At 39.5% G+C, this 21,327-nt stretch overlaps 1 protein-coding gene across 3 annotated transcripts in view; it reads right to left on the bottom strand.

The window, feature by feature from the left end:
• Nucleotides 1–18,538, bottom strand: part of DEPDC1B (DEP domain containing 1B) — a 105,579-nt gene extending 87,041 nt beyond the window's left edge. For 2 of the 3 annotated variants that reach the window (XM_035291536.3, XM_078365473.1), the window contains exons 1-2: nt 18,416–18,538; nt 6,068–6,333 (exon numbers count right to left, since the gene is read on the bottom strand). In XM_035291536.3, the coding sequence (XP_035147427.1) occupies nt 6,068–6,333; nt 18,416–18,463 (314 nt within the window). In that variant the 5' untranslated portion in view covers nt 18,464–18,538. Of the gene's footprint in view, nt 1–6,067; nt 6,334–8,212; nt 8,348–18,415 lie in introns of all 3 variants that reach the window. The other variant, XM_035291537.3, reaches the window with a different exon arrangement.
• Between the last annotated feature and the right edge of the window lie 2,789 nt (nt 18,539–21,327).

The following is a 21,327-nucleotide window of genomic DNA, read 5'->3' as shown; positions in this document are numbered from 1 at the left end:
ATCTCAAGCCCCACCATCTGAGCCAGTGAATTTCTACCGATAAACCATGAAAACCTTCCCAGTTCAACCAGCCACCAGAGCTAGCAACAGTAATGAGAGCAAGTCAGGGGCCATGTATAGGCTCCATGCCAGAGAACCCTTTCCTACTAAACAGCTACAACAGGACAAACACTTTTTTCATTAAATAATCCAAAACAAACAATTATCATAATATACATTTTTATTTGTATAGAACCCACTAAATTAGGTTTAAATAACTTTACGTAATTGTTCACATACACAGATGGGCAGAAGCAGTAAGTATGGAATTTATTAACCAGAAAATTCTTAGAGTTTTCTTTAGACATTTTAAAGGGGAAAGTGTCTGATCCCCTGAGGATTAAATATGTAACCTGTCCACCTCATAGGATTGTCATAAGATCAGAGGAAATCATAAAGATTAAATGAGATTACAGAAGTAGAAATGCTTCATAAACCAAAATTTCTTATAAACATATAAAGCAGTGTAATTCATTCTTCTTATCCATTAGAAGTTTAGGGTCACAAAGCTTTAAGACACTGACAACAGCATCTGGTTCAACTATGAGCACTGCTTAGTGAAATCTAAAATTGTTTTCACCAGCAGCAAATCCAGAACTCTTTCTAGTAATTGCTATTGGTTAATAGGAAAGAAGTATAGTGCTGGGGGACATCTCTGTAACACCTCATTATTATTATAGGCATTCAGATATTACAAACTTACTTTCCTTTCTTATACACTAAAATTCACTCCTCCCTTCTATTTTCTATACTGAACATTTTGAGTCTTAAAAAAAAAAAAACCTAACAAATTTAAATGCATTCACAAAACAAATACGATATGCATTTTTTTAAATCTGGAAATCATTTTGACACATTTCAAAATAAGGGTTTTACTCATCATCTTTTTTATAAAATTCTCTAACATACATATGCAAATTCCATCTCTTTAAAATATACAAAAAAAAACCCATTATATCTCAGGTAGCTTTCTCTAATTCACAGACCAAGGAAACCACCTCCCTTTTGCTATATTTATATAAGTATTTCGATTGATTATGTTTCCCTTACCTCCTTTATTCAAGAAGAACTTCTTGAAGAGGATAGTTCATCATTTAATATGTATTAGATAATAATGCATTGCAAGAACTCTGTGAATATAAACTTGTTGACTAAGCCAAATGTTTCTTGCTTATTCCGTGTGGTTACTCTTTCATTTACTAATATATTTGATAAACTAAGTCAACCTCATGTTGTGAAAATGGAGGCAGCCTGGCATACCACAAGAGCATAGGCGTCAGAGATGAAGATCTCATTTTGAATCCTGACTCTCCCACTACTACTTGGATTACTTTGGACAAGTTAGTTACTTTGGCCTTATTAATTTCCTAATCTTTACAACTAGGATACTACCACTTCCATCTATAGGTGCTGAGTTAGATAATGAATTATGTGATGAGGTTGGAATATCACAGAAACTCTAGGATATTAGTTCCTTCCTTTCCAGCAAGAACTCTTCAATGTCCATTCCCGTATTCTCAGTACTACTTACAAAACGTTTCCCTTCAGACCAACCCACGCAGGCACCCCACCATCAATGCCAGCTCCTGCATATACTACCCAGGGACCTGATGACCATCACACCCTGCCCACTACCACAACCCAAAGGCACATACATACCACCCACAGGCTGCAGGAGCAGCCTGCCTGGCATCCACATCATCAGAAAAGCCTTGACACAGCCTCTGCTAACAACCTAAGCCACTGAGGAACTCACAAACACCACTGGCATTGATTACAGTCAAAGAAATAATACAGAGACTAAATTACTGCACATATCCAAAATTAAAGGGAAAGCACCCTAACCAGCCAACACTATAGACAGATTTACAGGAAAAAAGTCTTTACCTACAAAAGCCAATCCATAAAACTGGATAACCAACTGGTCCACCAGATACACAGATATCAACGTTGAGACATAAAAAAAACATGAAAATGCAGCCGGGCGCGGTGGCTCAAGCCTGTAGTCCCAGCACTTTGGGAGGCCGAGGCATGCAGATCACCAGGTCAAGAGATCGAGACCATCCTGGCCAACATGATGAAACCCCATCTCTACTAAAAATACGAAAAATTAGCTGGGTGTGGTGGCGTGCGCCTGTAGTCTCAGCTACTGGGGAGGCTGAGGCAGGAAATTGCTTGAACCCAGGATGCGGAGGTTGCGGTGAGCCAAGATTGTGCCACTGCACTTCAGCCTGGCACCTGGCAACAGAGCAAGACTCTCTCTCAAAAAAAAAAAAAAAAACACAACAGGACCGGGCTTGGTGGCTCACGCCTGTAATCCCAGCAATTTGGGAGGCCAAGGCGGGTGGATCACGAGGTCAACAGATCGAGACCATCCTGGTCAACATGGTGAAACCCAGTCTCTACTAAAAATACAAAAAATTAGCTGGGCATGGTGGCACGTGCCTGTAATCCCAGCTACTCAGGAGGCTGAGGCAGGAGAATTGCCTGAACCCAGGAGACGGAGGTTGCGGTGAGCCGAGATCGTGCCATTGCACTCCAGCCTGGGTAACAAGAGCAAAACTCCGTCTAAAAAACAAAACAAAAGAAAACAAAACATGAAAATGCAAGGAAACATGAAACCTCCAAAAGGACACAATCATTCTCCATTAACAGATCTGAAAGAAAAGGAAATCAATGAAATGTCTGAAAAAGAATTTGAAATAATGATCTCAAGGAAGCTCGGTAAGATACAAAATAACACAGACAATACAAAGAAATGAGGAAAATAACTTGTGATCTGAATAACATACATTTTTTTAAAGAGACAAGGTCTCACTATGTTGCCCTAGCTGGACTCAAACTCCCATACGCAAGCAATACTCTCACCTCCTGGGTAGCTGGGACTACAAGTACACACCACCACACCCAGCTCTGAATGAGAAATTTAATAAAAAGATAGGTATAATTAAAAAGAATCAAACAGAAATCCTGGAAATTAAGAATTCGATTAATGAAATAAAAAACATACAACCAACATTTCAATAGGCTAGATCAAGCAGAAGAAAAACTTTCTTAACTTGAAGACAGGTCTTTTGAAATACCCCATCTGATAAAAATAAAGAAAAAGGAAAAAAGAAAATAGAGCCTACAAAACATATGGGATACCATTAAGCAAATAAACAAGTCTATCTTGAGCATTTCAGAACATGAAGAGATGGGAAAAGGCATAGAAAACTTATTTAATGAATAAATACAAGTAACAAATTGGAAACCCTAAAGGAAGTGGATATATTCATGGACACATACAACTTACCATGATTGAATCAGAAATGAATAGAAAATCTGAATAGATAACAATCAATAACAAGCAACAAGACTGAATCATAATAAAATGTCTCCTAATGAAGAAAAGTCCAGGACTGGACAGCTTTACTAATAAAATCTACCACACCTTTCAAGAAAAATTAATTTCAATTCTTCTCAAATTATTCCAAGAAATTGAAGAGAATTCTTCCTAACTCATTCTACAAGGAATTTTTGAATATTCCCAACACAAAGAAATGAAAAATGTTTGAGGTGATAAATATTCTGATTACCCTGATTTGATCATTACACACTGGATACTTGGATCAATATATCACTCAGTACTCCCTAAATATGCACCATTATTATACAGTAATAAAAATAAATAAATTAAACTAAAATTTAAATAAATAAATTTAAAATTAATGAAATTTAATTTAAATAAATAAATTTTTAAAGGCTCCTTTCGACAAAGCTGGATAATCAGAATGATGTTCCTGGATTTTGACATTTCATTGACTCTCCATCTATTTTTTTTTTTTGAGACAGAGTTTTGTTCTTGTTGCCCAGGCTAGAGTGTAATGGCATGATCTCAGCACACCACAACCTCCACCTCCCAGGTTCAAGGGATTCCCCTGCCTCAGTCTCCCAAGTAGCTGGGATTACAGGCATGTGCCACCATGCCCAGCTAATTTTGTATTTTTAGTAGAGACAGGGGTTTTCTCACATTGGTCAGGCTGTTCTCAAACTCCTGACCTCAGGTAATCAGCTCACCTCGGCCTCCCAAAGTGCTAGCATTATAGGCATGAGCCACTGCGCCCAGCCTTCTCCATCTATTTTCAAATCTAACCTGCCTCTCATTCAAACTATCCTCCTCTGTTTTCATAACTTGGCAGTAGTATTCTTCACCCAAGAAAAGCAGTTGAGATACAGCAGGTAGGACAGCAAATCCTCTTTCCTGGAGCACTGGCATGTAATAGAAGCCTGCATGTATGCAACTCATTAGCTCACTCTCAATTCAAGGCCGGGTACCTTAACAAATGATTTACATGTCTAAATAGATTTCACCCCAGATTAATCTCGGTAAATGGCAAAAGTCAGTGGTTAACTTACACAACTTCCACTCAACAAAATGGAAAGCCAGAATGAACTTTCAGGTAGTAAATGAAGAAACAAAAAATACTGTTCCATGTATGACTCACAAGTATTCTAGGAGAGAAACTGGAAAAAAAAAATTAATATTTAATATATGAATTTAATCTGTCATGTACACTCTATTTTTTAAAAAGGGATAATACATGGTTAAGTCTTAATATTGAAGTGAAACACGTTCTGGCAGTTAGTGCTGGGTGGTTGGCTCCTATTTTACTCTGCCGAGGACTCATAAAGCCTCCTAAGACTCGATGGGAGGTACCCAATTTAAGGTCACAATAGAACAGACTGGAAGTTACTCATCCGGAGAATCTTTCAGAAGCGTTCTAGCTAAATCTTGATGGGGTACAAGCAATTAAAGTTTCCCAAGAGAAATAATCATTTAAAAATTCCCAATAAAGTGTGGCATATAGAATCAAGGCTAAAATTTCCACTGTCTGATGCTATTAAGTACTAAGGTCTCAGAATAGGTCAAGATTACACCATATATCCTACTTAAAAGTGGGATCAGCAAAGTCAAAACTAACCACCAAATGGAGAGATGACTAATTGCCTAGATGACAGTTCTGATAACTGGGCGCAAGAGACTGCTGATGAAACTCCACAAGGAAGTTAGATTCTAATGTACAGCATGTCTGTTCTTCACCTTGTGCAATCACAAAAGACACCCTCACACCCTGCTCTGCCTTTCTCAGCAGCTAGGCCAAGAGGGGGACAAAGAAATGGTTCCGGTATGAAAGAGCCAGGTTTTCCCTGTGCAAAGCCATGTGTCCCAGTGGAATACCCTGACTGAACATATTATAATCATACTCCTTATTTTTTAGCTGGAGTAAAAGAAAGCACATATTAAGGGTCCATATTTTCCATTCCTTCCCTTAATCTTTGTATATAGTCCAACAATTCCTTTATAGACCTGTGTGACTGCATTCCTCTTTGGTCTTCTCCCATATGTGAATCTTAGGTTGGTCCCCTCCACCTCCAGCAATAAAACTGCCAAGTATGCATTGAGAAGGGAAGTGCAAGACGAGCAATCTTCATTTTCCCTTGGATTATCTGGTGGTAAGTGTCCATATCATAAAATAGCACTGAAACATGGGCAAAAGTATTTGCAGAAAAGCAGACTCACATTGGCAGGCTTAATCTGAGACATCAGGGAATTCTAGCATAATTGTTCACATGGGCCCTGAGCTGTTTAAAGATCACAAACACTCTGCTACTAACCTCCTGAACATACCAAACCCCATTGCTTAGAAAAGCTAACCCGGAGCTACTGTTTCACCCATTTCAGATTCTCTAGGAGAAGGACTAAGTATGGCCACCATCTTCCCAGGTGAGCAAAAGGCATGAAAAATTTCCTTACTGAAAAAACACTGCAACAAAACACAGCTCTGGGGTGCTCTAAGAGGCCAAGAAAAATTGCAATTGGTTTTATTGTAGCAACACATTCTGTTCTCCACTCAACAAATCACAACTAGACCCACTATGCAGTGAACAAGGTAAATTCTTACACATCAGGAAGCTTCAACAGAGTTGGAGCAAATTCACTCATCCCCCATGATTCCTCACCTTCCAGGTTACATGTTGCCATTACCTGTATAAGTGACGATTGTCTTCAAAATCTTCCTGACCCCATTTTCCCTTAATGTCTTCAATAACGTGATTCTTGAGGAATTTTTTTAGCAGCTGGATCGTTTGTTTGCGAGTCACTTCAGGGCCGAAGTTTTGATTGCACCTCAGCAGATCATGCAGCCAGTCCACAGCTTCAGCTGCTGTGAAACAATGCTCATAGCTCTTGAAACGACAGCGATGTTTCCGTAACGGCATCTTAGCACGAAAAAGCTCCACGGTCTCATTCCACTAGGGGAAAGAAAGAGAATGGCATTTAGTAATCAACTGATTTTTTTAAGGTTACTATATCCCAAATAAAGCAATGAACGCAATATTTCCACTTAAACTGCCTGAATAACAGGTAGAGCCTTGAAAATGTTTTATTTACAGGCTTCAAACTCAAAGAAAAGTTTGGGAGAATGGATGATAGTAATGTCTGTACAACTTTGTGAATGTACTTAGTGCCATAGAACTATATACTTAAAAACAGTTAAAATATGACATCTAATTTTGGAGGAAAGAAAAAGGATTTTTAAAAAGTTAAAATAGTTTTATATTATATATGTTTTACCACAATTAAAAGAAAAATAGAAACTTTTTTTTTTTGGTGGAGTCTAGCTTTGTTGCCCAGGCTGGAGCGCAGTGGCACAATCTCGGCTCACTGCAATCTCCACTTCCCAGGTTCAAGAAATTCTCCTGCCTCAGTCTCCCGAGTAGCTGGGATTATAGACACCCAGCTAATTTTTGTATTTTTAATAGAGATGGAGTTTCTCCATGTTGGTCAGGCTGGTCTTGAACTGTTGAGCTCAAGTGATCCGCCCACGTTAGGCTCCCAAAGTGCTGGGATTACAGGAGTGAGCCATGACACCTGGCCTCAAAAATATAAACTACTGATGGGAAAAAAAACTCTAAAGAAAATGCAACTTTTCAAGGGTAGTTCATCATTTCTTCATTCAAGAAATATTTTTTGAGGAGACTGCCATCAAGTTTCCCTATTAATGGATTTTTACATAAATGAAAAACATACAGTGTATAATGATTCAAACTAAGGCCACTATGCAAACTTGGGTTTTTGGAGCCCCCTGTTTAATATGACTTCACTTTCAGAAATATTCAGCAAATATTTCTAAATTGCTTATTATGTGAAAGGTATAGCAGGAGAGGAAAAGAGATGAAAAAGGTAATACAGTGCCTGATACCAAACAGCTCAGGGCCACAAAGACAAACCTTTGAAAAGTGAAGAGCTGGTTTTTGCTTACAGGCAAAACAAAGCTTTTTGAAAGAATAGCTACTAGATACTTCAAATAATACATATTAGTTTAAAACTACCTCATGTTTCTTTGGAAAGGACCTAGAAGTTTAAGTGTGCATGACATCTTCAGATACCACATTGAAAAGTAGACAGGGCAGAGAAAGCTCAGACTCTGAAGTCAAACACTGCTGGGTTGGGAGGCCTGTTCTACAACTGACCAGCAGGGCAACTTTTGACTCATTGCTAGTCAAGCCTCCGTTTCTCCAGTACCCACATGATAGGGTTGTTACAAAGACTTGATGAGATAATGTTGGTGAAGCCTGTCACAGTGCCTGTCATGAAGGAAGTGCTTAATAAACGTTAGCCATTATAGCATCATTGCTGTGGTATTTATTAATATTATCAGGGTGGGTGTGGCTATCAGGGCTGAGTGAGTACACCGGAAAGACCCCAGAATGGAGTCTCCATTGGCCTTTAGTCCAGCCTCTGCCAATAACTATGTGGATTTGGTGCAGTTAACACTTTTCTCCAGAAATTTGTACTAAATAAAAACATGGTCCCAGAAGCTCAGAAAATTTCAGATTTGGGGAGTCAAAAAGTCATGGAAATTAAAATGAGAGGTCTGCTAAGAAACAGCACACCACACACTGATTGGATCCACTTCAGTTAAATCCAGGGAATATATATACCATCGATTCCACTTTATTCAAGAACCTTGCTTTGTCAGATCAAGTACCTACTAACTCACTGTAATACACTGCTGGCAAAGCTTACCACATAATGACCCTAACATTTAAGTTAAGAAACAATGGACTACTTCAGGATAACAGAACCAATGACTGTGGAATGGAGAAAACATGAAGTATGGAGTCAGACCTGAGTTCATATCCCAGCTCTGCCATATACTGGTTGCACAGGGCCTGGCACATGGTTAAGAACTGAAAAAAATCCGGTTTCCTTCCACTGCAAGATGCCACTGGGGGCACGTGAACTGCTAAGTCTCATAGCAACCTTGAAGACAAAAACCAGTTATCTCTCTTAATTTTAATGTTACTTTAAATAACTTCGTGACAACTCAGCTTCTTTATCCTTATATCTGTGAAGTTACAATAATACGCAGGAAATTAAGAAGCAAATAAATGACCTTTTGTTCCCGTTAGACTATAATATATTCCAAACTTGTCTCCCCATTGTGTCTTTGTGTATATGTAATCCTTATAATAACCACCTTTCAGAAGGAATTAAGAAATTTACTCAAAACTACCCACTTCATAAAAGGTAGAACCAATCTGTATATTCAAATCTAAAACTTAATTTAAAAATGTATGTTCAACCTACAGTTTGCTGAAAATACAAAAAAAAATGCTAAAGGGAAATAACAGTCTCATCTCCATATTGTTTTAAAGCTAGCTCCAGAGAAGACTCTAATAAGCACTTGTTTAATAAATGCTTACATAAAATGTGATCTCTTTTTATTCAGCCGCTTTACTTTTAGGGATTCACCATATAGAAGCAGAAATATAAGAGATTAAAAAGCATTTACAGGCCAGGTGCAGAGGCTCACACCTCTAATCCTAGCACTTTGGTAGGATGAGATGGCCAGATTGCTTGAACAGGAGTTCGAGTTCAGTCTGAGCAACATGGAAAAATCTCATTTCTACAAAAAACTTAAAAATCAGCCAGGTGTAGTGATGTGTACCTGTAGCTGCAGCTACTCGGGAGACTTAGGTAGGAGGCTGAAGTGAGAGGATCACTTGAGCCTGAGAGGTCATGGCTGTAGTGAGACATGATTGCACCACTGCCCTCCAGCCCGGGCAATAGAGTGAGACCCTGTCTCAAAGAAAAATAAAAGTATTTACAACTTAAATTTTATTTAAACATGTTGAAGTATATTTAATAAACCTGAGTGGTTTTTTTTTTTTTTTTTTTGAGACGGAGTTTTGCTCTTGTTACCCAGGCTGGAGTGCAATGGCGTGATCTTGGCTCACCGCAACCTCCGCCTCCTGGGTTCAGGCAATTCTCCTGCCTCAGCCTCCTGAGTGGCTGGGATTACAGGCACGCACCACCATGCCCAACTAATTTTTTGTATTTTCAGTAGAGACGGGGTTTCACCATGTTGACCAGGATGGTCTCGATCTGTTGACCTCGTGATCCACCCGCCTCGGCCTCCCAAAGTGCTGGGATTACAGGCGTGAGCCACCGCGCCCGGCCAACCTGAGTGTTTTTTCAGAGAAAGCATTTATAAGTATTTTTATATGCTTATATATTTATAAATTTTACAATGAGAGAAAAATTAGAACTAATTTTCTGTTTTATAATCAGAGAAAAACTAGAACTAATTTGAATAAAACTGAAGCATGGAAGAGCCATAAAACAAAATATTATCAATAGTTCCAGATATAAATAGACATCACAAGTATAACTAAGTAGAAGAAAAAGGTACAAAACACTATATATAATCTGATCCTATCTGCTTTAGTATATGCATCTGAAGAGCTAAATGAATATACAATAAACTGTTTTAAAAAAGGAAAAGTCTTCTATTTTGAAAAAGCAATATAGGCCAACTTTTATTGTATAGCATATTTCTAATTTCTTCCTATATAATTAGTTCAACATCTTTTTAGGAACCTAGGCTCCCTGCCAGCCCCCCTAAAAGTCCTTAAAATTCATAGTCAGTCTCATTTCTCTTACCCTTCTCTGTCAAGTCTGACACTTTACAAACTCTGAATCTTTTATTTCTCACCTGTGTTCCTATTTAAATCAGATTTTCTGACTTCACGTTTTTCTTTAAACTATATTTCTGATCTGAGGGTTTTTTTTTTAAACTTTGACCAAACCTGGATCATATTTTCCCTTATAATTATACCTTTTATTTCAGATTTCTCTCCATATTCTCTGCTGCCCAACCACCTGAGAAAGTATTGTCCTATTTCTCTTCTATCTTTGATGGCCAACCTTCTCAGCCACACTAGTAATTCCTGAGCATACAACAGCAGGTGCTTGACGGGCAGAAGTGGGTTTGGGCATGCATGCACCCCAGATGTGTAGAACAGTGTGCAATCCACTCTAAGTATTCAATAAGCAAGTGTTTAATTTGTCTTTCACTTTTTCTACTTTTTTTTTTTTTTTGACACGGAGTCTTGTTCTGTCGCCCAGGCTGGAGTGCATGGCAAGATCTTGGCTCAAGGCAACCTCCGCCTCCCAGTTTCAAGCAATTCTCCTGCCTCAGCCTCCTAAGCATCTGGGATTACAGGCATGAGCCACATGCAGCTAATTTTTATATTTTTAGTAGAGACGTGTTTTCCCCATGTTGGTCCGACTGGTCTTGAACCCCTGACCTCAGGCAATCCACCCACCTCAGCCTCCCAAAGTGCTGGGATTACAGGCATGAGCCACCATGCCCAGCACTTTTTCTACTTTTTTTTAACCAGCTTCTCAGACTCACAAAATTTAATCCCACTAACTCGCAATCATGTCTTCATGATATGGAAGAAAGTAGAGAGGTTGGAGGTGAAGAAACCAAATGAATGGATGAAGGAGGGAATGTATGTAAACAGGAAAAGCAGAGCAAAGGCTAAATAGTGAATAGTAGAAAGGGAGCCCATAGAGTCCAAGAACATTGATTCAACTTCTCTACCTATCCACTCACTTCACAAGGTAATTGTAAGATCAAATTAGATCATGACTATAAAAGTACTTTGTTAAAAAGTGCTCCTCAAATATAAGGATAATAAATAAAATGTCCAGGATACATCTTAAATTATAAGGTTCAATCTATTCTAGAGCTGGAAAAAATCCTTGGGACAAAATCAAGACCTTAGCAGGATACACAAGTTGGCAAATGTCATTCAGGTACTTAGTCTGCAAATAAGATCTGGATTCCTGGGTTACGAACTTTTCTTCAAGTAGTCATTTCACTATACTAAGTACCTATGAATATTATCACACCTTTAAACAATTTTCACATATTTTTAATCATTGATTATTGATTTTTTAAATAAATGCTCTGACACCTAGCTTTCATATAAATGGCATTTTTGCCCCAAAAAGACATAATCAAGTATGTGGGGCCTAGGGGGGAGGGGAATAAAAAAGATTTTTATTTTATGTTGGTTGAACAATCATAATCATGAACTAAAATTACTTAATGCATAACACTTTATGCATTACATCAACATAATGAAGTCATGGCTCTCTGTGACCCAATATTTCCAACTATCACTAGATAGATCCATTAATTGACCCAGTATGGTTAGCAGTTCTTTGTTCTTTTAATTACAGAAGTAATAACACTCAGTGAAACAAATTAAATACAGAAGTATACACAAAACAGTCTGCATGTCTTACTCCATACCTATCACATACAGACACATAGAATTTTTCCTTTGTATATGTGTTATTTGCCACCACTTTAAGAAATGAGATCAGTCATGCTGCATCCCACAACTTGCTCTTGCACCTAACATAGATATCTCTCTGTGTCATATCTGCATATCTAGCCCATTCTTAAGAATGCTCCATAATTTCTTCTGCCATTTTTAAATTAATGGTTACCCAAGTTGTGCCCAGTTCAATTTTTACAAATATGTGACAAGTATATACTTGTTTATATAACCTAAAGTACCAAGGCTTTTATTTATTTTTGATAGATTTCTAAAAAGTATCAGCCTATTTATATCAGCTGTAGCAATTCACAGTTCCACCAACAATGTGGGAGCCTAAAGCCTTACAATTTGGCCTACCCTCAATGTTATCATTCCTTTCATTTCTGCCAATCTATGTAAAAGAAGTGATATATTCATATTTTGTTTGTATTTTTGTATCTTTACCTTTAGTCATATTCATTTCTTCTTCTGAAACTTGCCATTTTTCTACTGGGTTGTCTCTTTTTTAAAATCAATTTTAAGTACTGGTTATCTGTTAATGGTTAAGGGCATAGAAGTCAGGAAAGTTAATCAAGTTTGTTCAGTTCAATATCCTCACAAAAAGGTGCCTGACATGTACTACACATATTTAATAGGTTCTGATGATTAAATGCAGAATATTAAACCTTTTCCTTAAAAATTAAGAATGTTTTCTCTTAGCCTATCAATTTCGTTACAAAGTCTCTAGCTATACAATGATTTTGTTGTAGATGCTGATGTTTTTATAAGGAAATAAATATCTATTTTCGTTATCACTTCAGGGTTTATTCTCTTAAGAAAGCTTCCTTATCCTGAGGTATTAAAATATTTATCAAAATTTTCTTTTACTATTTTAGATGGTATCTGTTTTAATATTTTAAGCTTTAACTGAATTTTTTATGGTGAGAGGGAGGAGATCTCTATTTTTTTCTGGATGGAGAGTTGTAGTTGTCTTAGTCCATTCTTGCATTGCTATAAAGAAATACCTGAGACTGGGTAATTTATAAAGAATAGAGGTTTAATTGGTTCACGGTTCTGCAGACTATACAAGAAACATGGTGCCAGCATCTGCTCAGGTTCTGGTGAGGACTCAGGAAGCTTTTATTCAAGGCAAAAGGTGAAGCAGAAGCAGGCAGAAGGAGGCATGTGACACAGCAAGAAGGGGAGCAAGAGAGCAAGGGAAGAGGTGCCACACTTTGAAACAATAAAGAAACAGTCACTAGAGTGAATCGGCAACCAACAGAATGGGAAAAAATTTTTGCAGGTTACCCATCTGACAAAGGGCTGATATCCAGAATTTACAAAGAACTCAAACAGATTTACAGGAAAAAAACAAACAAGCCCATTTGAAAGTGGGCAAAGGATATGAACAGACACTTTACGAAAGAAGACATATATGAGGCCAACAATCATATGAAAAAATGCTCATCGTCACTGGTCATCAGAGAGACGCAAATCAAAACCACATTGAGATACCATCTCACGCCAGTTAGAATGGCGATCATTAAAAAATCTGGAGACAACAGATGCTGGAGAGGATGTGGAGAAAAAGGAACACTTTTACACTGTTGTTGGGAGTGTAAATTAGTCCAACCATTGTGGAAGACGGTGTGGTGATTCCTCAAGGCCTTAGAAATAGAAATTCCATTTGACCCAGCAATCCCATTACTGGGTATATATCCAAAGGACTATAAATCGTTCTACTACAAGGACACATGCACATGAATGCTCATTGCAGCACTGTTTACAATAGCAAAGACCTGGAATCAACCCAAATGCCCATTGATGATAGACTGGATTGGAAAAATGTGGCACATATACACCATGGAATATTATGCAGCAATCAGAAATGATGAGTTCGTGTCATTTGTAGGGACATGGATGAATCTGGAGAACATCATTCTCAGCAAACTGACACAAGAACAGAAAATGAAGCACCGCGTATTCTCACTCATAGGCAGGTGATGAAAAATGAGAACACATGGACACAGAAAGGGGAGTACTAAACACTGGGCTCTATTGGGGGGAAAAGGGGAGGGCCAGTGGGAGGGGGAGGTGGGGAGGGATAGCCTGGGGAGAAATGCCAAATGTGGGTGAAGGGGAGAAGGGAAGCAAAGCACAATGCCATGTGTGTACCTACGCAACTGTCTTGCATGCTCTGCTCATGTACCCCAAAACCTAAAATGCAATAAAAAATTAAAAAAAAAAAAATCAGATCTCACATGAACTCAGAGTGAAAACTCACTCATTATCATGAGGACAGCAACAGGCCATTCGTGAGTGATCTACCCCAATGACCCAAACACCTCCCACTAGATCCCACCTCCCACATTGTGGATTACATTTCAACATGAGATTTTGAGGGGACAAACATCCAAACCATATCAAGAGGCAATTATGCCACGCTTTTCTATACTAACAGAAACACTATTAATACTTACATACATATCACCTTTCTTCATTATTCCTATCCCATTAAGTGACTATCTGTTCCTGTGTAATACTATACAGTTGTCATTACAGTCAATTAATACCAAGTATAAATCTCTGGTAGGACAAGGCCCCTGTCTTCTTTGTGAAGAAATGTGAAAACTTTTTTCTGTGAAGTTCATTTCTCTTTGTGAGGGAAGACTTTTTTCAATTCTCATGCTTTTACTCTTCAGCATGAGCTGTCAATTCATTGCATTCTCCCACACAGGAAAAAAAAAATCCATTAGGATTCAGAATGGATTTTTAACAGCTCTATTGCTACTGACTTTTATTTCATACTAGAAAGTGTCTAATAAGACATCTTTATCAAAGTCTCATTGCCCCTCTTTAAAAGAGAAATTATAAATAGACTGTTGACCACTTTTTGTTTTTGAATGGCATTTATCATTCTGGGCTATATTTTCTTAATATATGAGATATAGACTTTCAAAGCCTACTGAGGTCACCTTGGTCTCTGTTCCTACTTATTTCCAAACATAACTAAGGACTAATCTGGCTACTCTGCTCAGAAAGAAAAAGAATTATCTTTAAATAATCTAGCAATATACCATTCTCAGTCACCTTGGAAACAAAATATCCCATGTCAACAAAGAACAAGAAGAGCTTGAATTTTTTTCATGACATTTTATTTGAACGGAATCTTTATAGCAAATGGAACAAAGCAGATTTGTTTTATAATTTTAAAACATTTTTTTGTTTTGCTTTACTTATTAATTTCAGTCCCCTAGTTTCTCAGGGGAAAAAAAAAATCACACAACTGTTTCTGTTTAACATGATGAGGCAAACTATAAGACACACACCTAGTCCTGTGCTTTCTGTTCTTTTTTTCACGATATTCCATTTCCTTTCTTCTTAGTACCAAAAATATTATGATAGCAGTGCTATGAAGAGGACTGTGTCTGGGAGTTTAGTGACAACCAATCCTAGATCTACCTATACTTGCCACATCCTCACTATGTGATCTTGCCATTCTAACTCCCATATTCAATGACAGCTATATGTCTTTTAAAGTTTATCAGTTACATCAGACCATATATATAACTCAGAATAAGTTCAAAGATAAGATATTTTAGCAATTTCTAGAAAAAAAATTCTTTCACTTTACTGGAATAAACTATACAAGATTTACAAAAACGAAAAGTGATACCAATGAAAAAATATAAATGGTTAATTAGCTTCATATTTATCATGAGTTGGGGCCATCAATTGACTTTTGCCATAACATTTTACCTAGTCCATAAAATGTTATTTTCAAATAAGACTTTGGTGCTTTAGAAAATGGAGCTGTACATGCTTTGAGAAAGTAAGGTGACTATGAAAGGAGACCTAGTTTTTGTATCCCAAAAGACTTTTACAAAGCTTTCTCTGAAGAAAGATTTGAGTGAGTACAATGGAAAGAAGGGGGAAATTGTATGCTGCAGATGAAGGGAGGAAAAGCCAGCAAGGTCCAATAGGTAAAGAGAGAACTAGTCTCAAATAGTAAATACATGATTTACCTAGCAAAAGCTTTATTAAGGCATAGCTGAATTACACTGGGGATTTAGTGTACAGATTATAGATTTTACAATGCAAAAAAAGCATCTTAAATGTTGGCTGCAATAACTGACAGCAGGAATAATCACTTTTGAAAAAAAAATTGGCTACTCTTTTCTGTGTTTTCCATATCTCAGTTTAATATTATGTTCCTCAAACACTATAAAGTTGAAAACTGTATTGATTACTTGGGAAATTCTGGCAAAACTGAGGTGTTTGTTTCATTAATTATCCATGTTATTTATCTTCTTAATCAACCTAAATTTAGCTTGAATAGCATGTTAGGGACTGAAGACTTCCAAAGAACAGAGAACACCTTTTTTTAATTAAATAAATTCCTCTGATAATATTTTAATATGACTCAAGAATCCAGTAGTATGGATTCTCTACATCCATGAAAAGAGGTACTTCATACAATTCTGTGAATATGAGACTAAAATACAATTCCAATTACGAGGTAATTTTTGGTTTTAGTCTAAGGCAGGAAGAATGAAGACTAGTCACACCGAGAACCAAAGCCTTGCTATGATTTCCTTTTGTGAGTGCTGGAAAGAAATTGGTGAGGGAATTTTTTTTTCCCTTCCCAAAAGAGAGTAAAATTTTTGAAAGTCCCCGATAAGGTACAACCCTTATCCCTAAAGTTAGACCTACCAATAGCCCTGACCCCAGATCATTCTGGTGTCTGTATAGAGTGTTTGTAAAGATGAGTGCAATAATTCCTCCCATCATCTCCACATGCACCTCTGTGGTTTTGCCACTCTGCCCATCAAGAAGTGGGGTTGAATTTCTAGAATCTGGTCTTAGCTGTTTAACTTGCTTTGACCAATGAGATTTGAACAAAAAGTCTCAAGCTCAAACTTTCTTTTAGCTATGCTGGAACCATGAGACCATTACATGAAGATGCCTCAGAAAACCTGTTAGAGATATTTGACCCAGGTAATAGCCAGAACCAAGTCAAGCAGCCATCTTCCATCATCCAGACTACCCAAGTCACATTACTTGTGCACGAGTGACCTCCACAAAAAAACCATTGACATGAATCTAGCCCAGAATTGACCCAAAGGATGAGCAAATAAAATACTTATCTCTTTGCCAAATAAAACAATGTTGCAGACTCTCCCAAGTCTCCTTATTACTATTATTTTAATTTTAATATGGAGGGGTTTTTTTAGATAGAGTTTCGCTCTTTTTGCCCAGGCTGGAGTGCAAAGGCCTGATCTTGGCTCACTGCAACCTCTGCCTCGCGGGTTCAAGTGACTCTCCTGCCTCAGCCTCCCAAGTAGCTGGGATCACAGATGTGCACCATCATGCCCAGCTAATTTTTGCATATTTTGTAGAGACAGGGTTTCACCGTGTTGGCCAGGCTGGTTTCGAACTTCTGACCTCAGGTGATCTGCCCATCTCTGCCTACCAAAGTGCTGGGATTACAGGAATAAGCCATAGTGCCCGGCCCCAAGTCCTCTTAAATCATATAAAATTTAAGGAGTATGTGGCACGTGCAGTTTTCTGTGAAGAGGATCCTTAATCTTCATCAGATTCTCAAAGTGATCCATGAGCCAAAGCGATCTACGGGCTGATCTATGAGCTCACCAGTCCCAATTACGATTTCTCTTCCAGAGCTGGCCTTCTCAGCTCTGGTTTGACCCACTGGCCACAGTGTGTGGCTGGCTTTGGAAAGAAAAGAAAACCCTATTTACATTATTTGTATCCCAGCATCCTCACCTCTTCATGAGTCTAGCTGAGTAAGAATTTGGATCTTAGTTCCCACCTTTTCCTGTGCATTCATTATGATGCATGGAGCAATGAGAGTAATTCTATGTTAAATGTGACCAGAGGTTGGCGGACCAAGGAGCAAGTTACCATCCTCCCAAATTACCTTTACACTTCCATAGAAAGTCCTCTAAAAACTTGCCACAGGCATTACCAAATTTACCCTTTATTGCCTTATGGTAAGCCTTTGAGGTAGAAATCACTAAAGTTACTTACTCCAGGTCATAAAGCAAACCAAATACACCTCAATACCAAAGCTTGAATCCCAGAGAGAAAAATAAAAAAATAAACAGCACCCAGAACCCTAAGGGTTAGCAAAGACTCTTCTAAACCATCTGTCCGGGTCAGCTCCTCATTTAGATCGGTGCTGACAGAAACGGAAACGCCAGGGGCCGGAAATGTGGCCAGGGCGATGCCCCTCTGTTCTGGGCACCACCGTTCGTTCGCATACATCGTCAGTGTCATTAGGTGTTACTCGGAAAGGAGACACGCCTGCCTAGACTGCCGTGAAAGCTGAGCGTTACAGGGGACGTAGTGGCCCTCAGGTTACCGACCAGGTCCGTTAGATTCCACAGGACAAAAGGCAGGGAGCTGCCTGGTCTTGGGGCCTTTAAATAGAGAGGCGCCATCTACTGCCGAGAACCCAGTCAACATCTCGGGGACAAAGCTGCACTCACTCCCGGACAGCTGAGCTCTGGGCCCCGTCAGCCCTACTTTGAGCCTCGTCCACTAAACGGCAACTCCAGCAGTTCCAGCCGCAATGCCCCCACGCCCGGGCCCCGTTGGCCTGCAAAAGCGAAGACTGACAAGCACTCTGTCCGCGCGCACACCGGTGGCTCGCGGCACCGGTGGCCCCGCCCAGGCCCGTACACTCACTCACCAGCCTGGTAGCCCGGTATGGCCCGGGCCCCACGATGCGGTGCTCCATGGCGCGTAGGCAGCAGCGGCCGCAGCCGCGCCAGCGCCGATCCCCGCCAGCCGGCGGAGCAGCAGTTTGAATCCCGAGCCCTCGGGCTCCGGGCGCTGATTGGGCGGTGCGGCGGCACGTGACCGGAACTACGTGGTGTGGGCGGGGAAGCCGGCGTCTCCTCGAGTACCCGCGGCTGAGGGAGCTTCGGGTGCCAAATTGTCGGGTGCGAAATCTATTGCCCACCCTGGTCCCACCGTGCTAGCTCACATGGGTGGGTGCAAGTGAAGGGCCGGGGGCGTGTTCCCCGCTCTTGACGCCGCTCTGCAGCGTCCTTCCCAGATTTCTGCACCTGCTCAATACGCTTCCTCCACAAAAGGGTCAATAAAAGGGTGTTATCCAGCAACCGAGACCCAGCTCTAGGCCGCGTGGATAAATCCCTGTCCTCCCTACCAAGTGCCCTATGAACCTGGAGGTGCTGCTAACGCTGGGAGAAGCGGGTTGTGAAATGAAGCGAGGCAACAGCTTTTACGAGTGGAGGGACATTTAAAAACGGAATAAAAGCACATGGCCAAAAGGAGTGTAGACAGTGTGTACGGGCAATAAAGAGCGGGAAGGAAGTCCCAATTCGTCTTCTGTTTGTTCTCTTGATAGTCTTTTCTCCTTCAATTTGAGTTCTATGTTTTGTATTGGACTAAAATTTTTAGTCCTCCGCAGTAGGGTTCTGAGTCCTTTGACTGCTTAGAAATTTCCCTCTGGGAATTGCTAGTCCGATTTGCAATCTTTCAGAGGGACGAATAAAGTAACTCCATATACCTACGAACCTGTACACCTGTTCAAATTTGGTCATATCGGTAAGTACCCAGGACAAGATGTTGAAGGAGTGAAGATGTGCCAATCTAAAATATGCCTAATTGGTATATTGATTATTTCAAGTCGAAAACATTGGAGAAATCGTAGTTTCAGAAAGGGCAAGCTGACCTGCCTCTTCCTATGCAGCAAGCCATAAAGATTTCTCTGGAAGGGGCATCCTCTCCCTACCACGGTGAGAAAACAGCCCTTATCACCAAAGGCTTGGATTTGAAGGCTTCAGTGGACCTGAATAAACATTCTTAACAAAGTAACCTTATCTTCCGCTAGGAAATATAGGAGATTTTTTATATATATCTTCTAGTGACTCCCTAGAAAATGTTACTGCCTTTGTGAGTCGTGGAAGTTACTCGAGTCATAGGGCACCAAAATATGTTAGCAGTTGCCCATATCCCGGACACAGGCTCAGAGTAAGTTACTGGCAGCGAATCCCTACAGATCTGCAGCAACCTCAATTCTTGCCTCCTCAGAAGAAAGAATTCGACTGAGGGGCAGAAGGCAGAAGGAGAGAACAAAGCAAGTTTTAGAGCTGAAGTGAAGGTTTATTAAAAAGCTTTAGAGCAGGAATGTAAGGAAGTACACTTGGAAGAGGGCCAAGCTGGTGACTTGAGAGATCTAGTGCGTGGTTTGATCTTTTGACCTGGGGTTTTATACGTTGGCATACTTCTGGGGTCCTGCTTTTTGGGGCTTTGCATTACTTCTCTCCTGATTCTTCCCTTGGGGTAGGCTGTCCACATGCTCATGCTTGAGCCCACTTGCCCAGCTCCTAAGATGTTATCAGGAAGCCGCTGATCACCAAGAGTTTTCTATTAGGAGACTGCCTTTCCCTGGTGCGGGCTGTGACCAACTATCATTTTAGAGAGACAGTTAACAGCTGCCTGACCATCACTTGAGGGTTGCCTGACATTCCTGATTGTGTGTGTGTGTGAGTGTGTGTGTGTGTGTGTGTGTGTATGAGGGGGAGCCCTCTCCTGCCCTGCTCTTGACTGAATAGCTATTTACTGTGACATCTTAGCCAGATTTTCTTTGTCATGGCTTTTCTTCTCAAATTTATCTTTATCTAAAAATAAATAAGTTAAAAGCATCTTACTTTGACCATTTCTTCAGACTTCACTCTCTTGTGAAGATCCCCATGTGCATGTAAAACTAATAAAATGTGTATACAGTTCTCTTGGTAATCTTTCTGGAGTCAATGTAGTTTCTAGATACAGCTGGAGAGCTCATTAAGTGGTAAAAGGGAGGTTGGAGGTGATCTGTGGCTCCCCTATGTCATAATAAGAAAGAGCTAATGTCAGGGATCGGATTCTCACCTTTTGTCATCCTCAAAACCACACCACTACTACCACCCATTTTCTGCTTCAGGTTTTTATTTAGAAAGCCCAAGAAAAGTCCTGAAATTATATATATATAGCTTTTGTAACCAGAAAAAGCAATTAAAACTGTTTTTCTTACTTCTAGTAAGTGAATCCTTATAAGAACTTTTTTTTTAAACCTCTAAGCACCATGGAAGAAATCTTCTTGTCCTTGGCAATAAATAGAAAGGGATACTTGTGTCCTTGACACAAGAAACAGGAGAAAGGGAATTTTAGAGCCTTGCCTGTCTGAGACCTGCCACCATCTATCATGGTGGTGAAACTGGAATTTGATACAAAACATCCTGTCCAGCATTATGCAGCTTTCTAGTTCTGTAAGTATCACAGACCATGAAATTCCATAGATCTGGATTTCAATAATGACTGGTAGTGCTTACCACCAGAGTGACTTATTTAATTTCCATCTTCTCACTGGTAAACTGGGAATATTAATGATTATCTTGCAGAGTTGTAAGGATGTATGTAAAGTGCTAAATACAGTACCCAGCATATATTTACAATGCCCAGCATACAGCAGTAATAAAAAAAACTATTTTTTAAAAAATCATGCCAGCTTCTGGAGCATTTCCCAAGACCCTGTTATTAGCCTTAAATAAGATGGCTGTTACTAGAAAGGCATACTTCCAAAGATTGACATATCAG

This window comes from Callithrix jacchus, chromosome 2 (assembly GCF_049354715.1).
Source record: "Callithrix jacchus isolate 240 chromosome 2, calJac240_pri, whole genome shotgun sequence".
Taxonomy (NCBI): domain Eukaryota; kingdom Metazoa; phylum Chordata; class Mammalia; order Primates; family Cebidae; genus Callithrix; species Callithrix jacchus.
Note: the sequence above shows the minus strand (reverse complement) of the source record. Positions and strands in the feature narration are given on the sequence as shown.